Source organism: Limulus polyphemus, unplaced genomic scaffold (genome assembly GCF_000517525.1).
Source record: "Limulus polyphemus unplaced genomic scaffold, Limulus_polyphemus-2.1.2 Scaffold451, whole genome shotgun sequence".
NCBI classification, from domain to species: domain Eukaryota; kingdom Metazoa; phylum Arthropoda; class Merostomata; order Xiphosura; family Limulidae; genus Limulus; species Limulus polyphemus.
This window is the reverse complement of record NW_013666061.1, coordinates 425,786-432,719: the sequence shown is the minus strand read 5'-3', so window position 1 is coordinate 432,719 and position 6,934 is coordinate 425,786. Positions and strand designations below refer to the sequence as shown.

General features: G+C 29.8%; 1 protein-coding gene across 2 annotated transcripts in view; it reads left to right on the top strand.

The window, feature by feature from the left end:
* The window catches only part of LOC106458363 (histone-lysine N-methyltransferase SETD2-like), a 124,804-nt gene that overhangs the window by 21,938 nt on the left and 95,932 nt on the right, over positions 1-6,934 (top strand). For both annotated transcript variants that reach the window (XM_013917870.2, XM_022384554.1), the window contains exons 3-4: positions 2,225-2,353; positions 4,787-4,838. In XM_013917870.2, the coding sequence (XP_013773324.2) occupies positions 2,225-2,353; positions 4,787-4,838 (181 nt within the window). The remainder of the gene's footprint in view (positions 1-2,224; positions 2,354-4,786; positions 4,839-6,934) is intronic.

Sequence of the window (6,934 nt, the reverse complement as noted above, 5' to 3'; positions counted from 1 at the left end):
AGTGTTGCATTCTGCACATTGTTCCTTCCCTGACAGAGCATGAGGAGTATCATCTTTGATTTTTGATGTAAAATATGGGGTCATTTATTTTCAGCTGGTTGTGTCAGAAGATTTTGTGTTTCCTAAAATGGCTACAGCATTCCTTGTTTGGTCTCAAAATACTTTTAGTAAGGTTTGCTCATAATGAAGGTTGGTATCCATGATTGAAGTCAAACATATTCCTTTTCTGACAGGCAGAAACTACTTGCTGTTATCAGTGGAAACTTCTAGCGTTATCTTACTGTTGTATGTCTGCTAATGGTTTTGGTCACAAGACTGATTGAATAAACTGTTTTTTTATTGCAGAAACGGGTATTTGACCATCAGATAATAATGTTAGAACCTTTGAACTAAATTTAAATAACTACTTGTAGTTAAATGAAACACATAACCAACAGGTACTTTTCGATATCTCCCAGAAGTTGCTTTCTAGTTTGAAAGAGGATCAACAAATTACAAGGTTGGAAATTATTGGTAGTTCTGCTATATTTGCTCAATTGTTCAAAAACAATAATGAATATGGGCCATCAGTTTGATTGTCTGTAATGCAGTAACAGTGTTTAACCCATTCTGAAATTATTTAATGGGAGGGGGCTGATTTCTGAAATTCTTGCGAGTTGGTTGCTTAAGTCAGTGCTCCAGGTAATTTTTTTTTCTTTAAGGAGTAATCACACCCAGAATTCTGTCAGTGGGAGTAATTAAAATTTGTTTACAAAGTGCAGCAATAACATTTTGTTATATAAAGTAATTTAACTAATTATGAATTATTTTATTATTTCAAAAGATGAAATTTGGCACAGGATTAATTTATCAAATGAAATCACCAGATTTAGACATAATAAACACAAATAATGACATTACAACTTTTTCTTTTCTTTTTCTTTTTTAAACAAAATTGGATCATTCGTGAGTGCACCAATAGAAACTTCTGGTGGTTAGAGAGTATTTGTTTTTGCATCTCTGCTGTGTGAACTGTACAGAACTGCAGAAAGCTACAAGAATTTACCTGTTAATTACTGTAGTACTGTTAAAGTGGCAGGAGCCATATTTATTTCTCCATAGCAGTAAAACAACTTTTCAATATTTTTTTAAGACTATAGATAGCTTATTTTTGGTTGGGAATTATGCCAGTATGCCCCTTATCTGGAGCACTTATTTAAATATTTTTAAATAAGGGCAGCTCTGTAGTTCAATACTGGGTGTTAAACCTAAACAGTTTCTGTGTAGTAACTATGATGCATTTTTTAGCATCTCCAGCTTATGTTTTGTCACAAAAATAATTGTTTGAAATCCTTTTGTTGCATTTGACATCACTATATAGTTAATCTGTTTAAAATAAGTCTTTTAAATTATCAATTCATAAAATGCTACAAAAGTTACTTATTTAAAATACATTTAGTGCTAATAGATCTTTATTAAGGAAAATTTTGTTGTTATTTAAAGTTGTTGAATATCAATTAGAAATGTATATTGTTAGATGAAAAACATATAGTGCATATTTAATATCATTTATTAATTGGTATTTCTCCTGATAATTCACTTTTTATCATATTATTAATCCAACTTGAGAATAGTGTTATAGGACCATAAATTTACTAGCATTGATTTTTGTGTGTTTATAGAACCTGTCCTTCCTTCATCTATGATATTTTGTAATGTTAATTTTAAGTTTTCACATTAAAACCTTTTTAAAGCAATTTTTATGTTTTAATGTTCTTGCCAGTTTTTCAGGTAAATTGATTGGCATATACTTTCAAAGCTAATATGGTAAATACCTTTTGTTTAGTGAGTGGTTCTGTTGGAAAGAAAAAGTGATATAAAAACAATCATTTGATACTTTTTATATTGGGTCCTTTTTTTTTTCTTCATCTAAAATAATACTGTGTTTAAATGAAAGAGGTATATTGGAAGTATTAGAAGTTCTTAACCTGTTTTAAGTTTGTTTGTGTTATACATTGTAAAAAAATCAAAGCATTAATATTATTAAAGGAAGATTGTACTGCATATTCAATGAATATCATTTTAAAAGATAAAAGTTGTCCTATTGCAACACTTAAATTGTATTATCTTGTATTATTGTAATACATAAAAGATGTAAAGATGCAATCCACTGTGTAATAACCTTTGGAATTATATTTTTTACTTTGTTTGCATATATTTATGCTTTTATGAAATTTCCTTGCAGACGTCGTTCCAAATCAAAAAAGGAAGTTCGGAGAATGATCTGTGATTGTTCCCTTACTAAAGAAGAAAAACAGAAAGGTGCTGTTGGTTGTGGGGAAGATTGTCTAAATCGACTACTAATGATTGAATGGTAAGTACATAAATACAAATGAAATGGGTGTTTTATACACGTATGTTTATAGCTCTATATATTCTCTATTTATCTGTTCTTAAGCAAAAAAAAAGGACAGACAACAAATTGTTAGCTATTATAAAAATACAGCTATTAAACCATATTCCTTTTGCTTTAGGTAGGATTAATGGAAGGGAGGAGGAAAATGTAGAAATTAAAATAAGTGTGTAAAAGATATCTCAAGATATATTATTTTGTTCCATTTTTTTGTTGGCAATAACACCTTACACCTTGCCCCAAGCCCATTTTTAATTCTAAAAAAGAAAATAAGTTTCCAATGAATTTAAATAATTCTTTTTTTTTTTTCAGAATGATCAATGAATAAGTGAAGTGATAATTTATATTTATGTGTTTAATGAAATAAGTAACTTCAATACTTTTAATTACATTAATTATTAATAGACTATTAAAATCAACACTACAAAACAATAATGAACTTAATATAAAATAAGCATTAAAGAGAGTTTTTTGTTAGGTTTCCATTGTCATTCCTAGTTGTTACCTTATAGTCATAGTGGATAATGCTTGTGGTAATAGCTCCCAAATGCATTTGGGTTATCCCATCTATCACACAAAATCCAAATGATGATGTTAAATGAGCCAGCTAACATGGAAAATCAATTAATTAATTAAGGGTATGAAGTTGAGTGCTTACACCCACAACGTCTCAACTCCTACTGCCCTAATATCTAATTATTAATTAGTTACTTTTTTAATTATTACTTATTAATTTATGTCATATGTCTTGGCTACTAATCTCCTGTAATCTTTAGAGAGATCCTGAGAAGTACTGTTTGTGGTGGTAGGCATTGGGATTCAAATCTGAGTCTTGTTAGAAAGACTGATGGAGTGTAAATGTTAACTCTTGATAAAATGGGGAAAGAAAAGACCAACAAAAGTCAGGTTTTAGGAGTATAACAGACATAAAAGACTATAATAGTGATCTACCTGAAATAGCCCATGATTGAAGAAATGCATAATTTTATTATAATTTGTTCTTATCTAAAAGTTTTATTGAATATTTTACAGTAACTTATGTTTATACAAAATGTATTAATGGGTCCCATGTTAAGAAGTACACAAGTTTATTGCTGGGATAGCACAATTGTATTGGTAACAATTGCCTAAGGTTTAAAAAATATTAAAAATTTTATATTGCATTTTATATGTAAAGACTGCACAAAGGTACACATTCATTTTCAATTGCAGGTTATTCTTTACGTAATCTAGAACTGATGTAAACATGAGTACAGATATAACTTAGTTGCAAAATGGAAAATTAGGTTTTCTTACATATTTTGTGTATAGTGAAATAAAACAGACATATTTCAAAATGTTAAAATTACTAAAATTCAACAAATTTTCATTTCTTATTGCCAAATATAACTAAGTATTTTAACAATATGTGATTGCAATTTTCTTATATTTTTGCCTTTGCCATATAGTTAGTGCATGATATGAAATTGAATAGGATAGCAGTTTTGCCTATTATCACTAATCAGTGTCCTTGTTTTATCAAATCTTACTTTATATAGATACACACACACACACGCATCTTTAACTGTATTCAAAATGTCATAAAGAAAATGAGAGCAGAGTGCTATACTCTTACATTTTAGTTTTTACATGAGTTACAGATGTTTTTCTGACTCTGTTTATACTAATTGTTACTTCCTCTAGTTTTATCATTCTTTGATGAAAGTGTTATCAGAGGTTTTAATATCTACCTTTAGAAACATTTGTCCTTGTTTATTGTTTACTGTTGAGTATTTATAATTCCTGGCTACATAATGCATTGGATAATTCTTATGAAGAAAAATTGAAAACTAGCTTGTTATTTAAATATTTGTGTCATGAAACCACCTCATTCTCTCATTTGTTCAGAAAAGATTTCACCGTTATAGTAAATAAAGTTTTGATTTTGTTATTCAATCATTTCTTTGTAGATGTAGATAAAATACAAGGACATCATTTAAAGAGTTTGTTTTTTAAAAGTAAAGTTTCACCATGTTTGTACTTTAACGATAAATTCAATAATTTCATTGCAACTGCAATATCATAGAATATGTTTAATGGTTGTCTTCATATAGTAGTGAGCATGAAAATATTACTAAATTCTGTATATTTTAACCTTTTGTTTTACAGTCATTGCTTTAACCAATAACGTATGCAATAATTTGAAATGTACATGCACTAGCATTTTGAAGATTTGCAAACTTTACATTAACTAGAAGAATTATTTTCTGAATACAGGAAGTACAAATCAGTACCCAGTAAGAATAAGCTAGTCACTATGAATGTCTATGATAACACCTAAATAAATACCAACTAACCTCGTTTTATTTGGATAGTTCGGTATATTTAAGGTTTTTGCTGTGGATTTATTTTCAGTGGATCTCGATGTCCATTAGGTGAAAGTTGTACAAACAAAAGATTTCAACAGGTAAGAATAATTTATTTGTTAATGTAAAATCTTATATTTATATAAGTACTTGAATTTTTATGTGAAGCTTGCATAAGTTGACTAAATTAAAATAGTCATCAGGAATGGAAGTAATGGGTTTTTATTTGTATGACAACGTCACAAGCTTTATTTAGAAAAAATTATATGACATTTGTTTAAATTGTTTCACTCATTTCTTGCTATTTTTTTTAAACAGCTTAATTTGAATATTAATCAACAAAATAGCCCACAGTTACTGCAGATACAAAACAGTTGAGCTAAAATTAAAAAGATTCACTTGCTTTACTTTCTGAAGGTCAAATTGTTTTTAAAATATAAACTTGTAACAACATATTTGCTACCTATGGGCAGACCCTTTCCAGGTAAATAGTCTGCTTCACATTCACTGAGGATAATAGTGATGTTCTCCTTTTTCAAGAAAAAATAATAATTTATGATTCTGTAACAACTGTAGAACCCATTTCTTTTCAGAAATCTGTAGTAAGCAATTAATATTAGTAATGAAACATTTTGCTAATGCCTTGCAATATGCATTCCAATGGTAAAGGATTGAAAATAATTTCAGCAACACAAAGACAGCACAATTTAACCACTGCTTTACCTTCATTAATAAATTCTCTTCAGTAAGATGGATACTTTTGCACCACATTCTTAATAGGAGAATGTGTCTAGGGAGAGTACTTTTTGAAAATAGAACTATCCTATTATTCAAGTTATTCTACTTTATGCCAAAAACCTATGTAGTATTCCACAAAACATATGATCCCTTATTAAAAATTTAATACTGCTTTTTGTGCCACCATTCAGCATACAGAAAATTGGTACGAGACTGAAGTATAATTTTAGAATCAGGACACAACAGTATTTACTTGATACCCACTATTAGAGTGATCTTACTTTGAACTACAATCAGAATGTTAAACTTCTATTGATTTTCTCTTTTGAGGGTTTCTCTGACAGCCAGAGAGCTATGCAGAAGGATGCCTAAATGACAATGCAAAAAACCTCCCAATGACTGGATTGTTTTAGGATCAAACTACTTCTTAAGGCCAGGACCCTTCAGTTTGAGTCTGGGCAGATGTCCCAGTACATTTCTCCAGTCAGTTTTAACATGCTGCATGATTGAGAAGGACTACTCTAATGCTGCATTGGACATTGGTATCACTAGAAGTACTTGCAGAACATAATTTAAATTTGGAAACTGCAGTTTCTACATGCCAATCATCCTTTTCCAGAATTTATTTTTCTAGATGTCCAAGACCTCTACATCTAAACTGTTTAAGCTCATTACATTCAGAAAAAGCTTTTTTAGCATTTACATGCCCTCCTAAAAGTCCTCATTACCAAACACAGTTATTCATCTGTTAGGCCATACTGTGAGGTCCAACACCATCAAGCAACTAAAAATTGGATGCCTACTTTTTAAGTAAGTCTTCACATTTGTCTGTGATTAATATTTTAATTTTTCCACATACACATCTTTATATGACTTAAAGAATTCAATGCTGCTCCTGGCATTTGTAAGAGTAACTGCTTTGTGTTCCAACCCTACATTCTCATTTGTCATTTTTTTCTCTAACAAAACATGCAGTTTTGAAAATGCAGCTTCAACACAAGACAAAGCAAACTAGGAATCAGCATTGTCACTTTGGAAACTTAGTGATAACCTTGCCAGTTGAAAGGGGATTTAATCAAAGAACATTAAATGCAAAATAAACTTGGCTGATGTTAGCATTTTTAAAACTATTTTTTTGCTTTTGACCTTTCCTGCTATTGGTTTCAGCAATGTTTTCTAAGTGCTGTACTATGACATTATAAAATTGCAGTAGAACTTCAGTTGCTTTGTACTTCAGCCATCATGTGCTTTGAACATGAATGGGGTTTTCCAATTTTATTTCTAAAATGTCCCCTAATTCCTTCAGCTCTTTGAGTTTTCAGGGGCTTCTCTGATATAAATAGAAAAGAGCTGTCAGAATGTCCATTACTTCATCAAAATATGTCCCCTTGAGTTCTTTAACAGCAAGCTCTAATCTGTGAAACAGAAATCTATATATATATATATATATATATATATA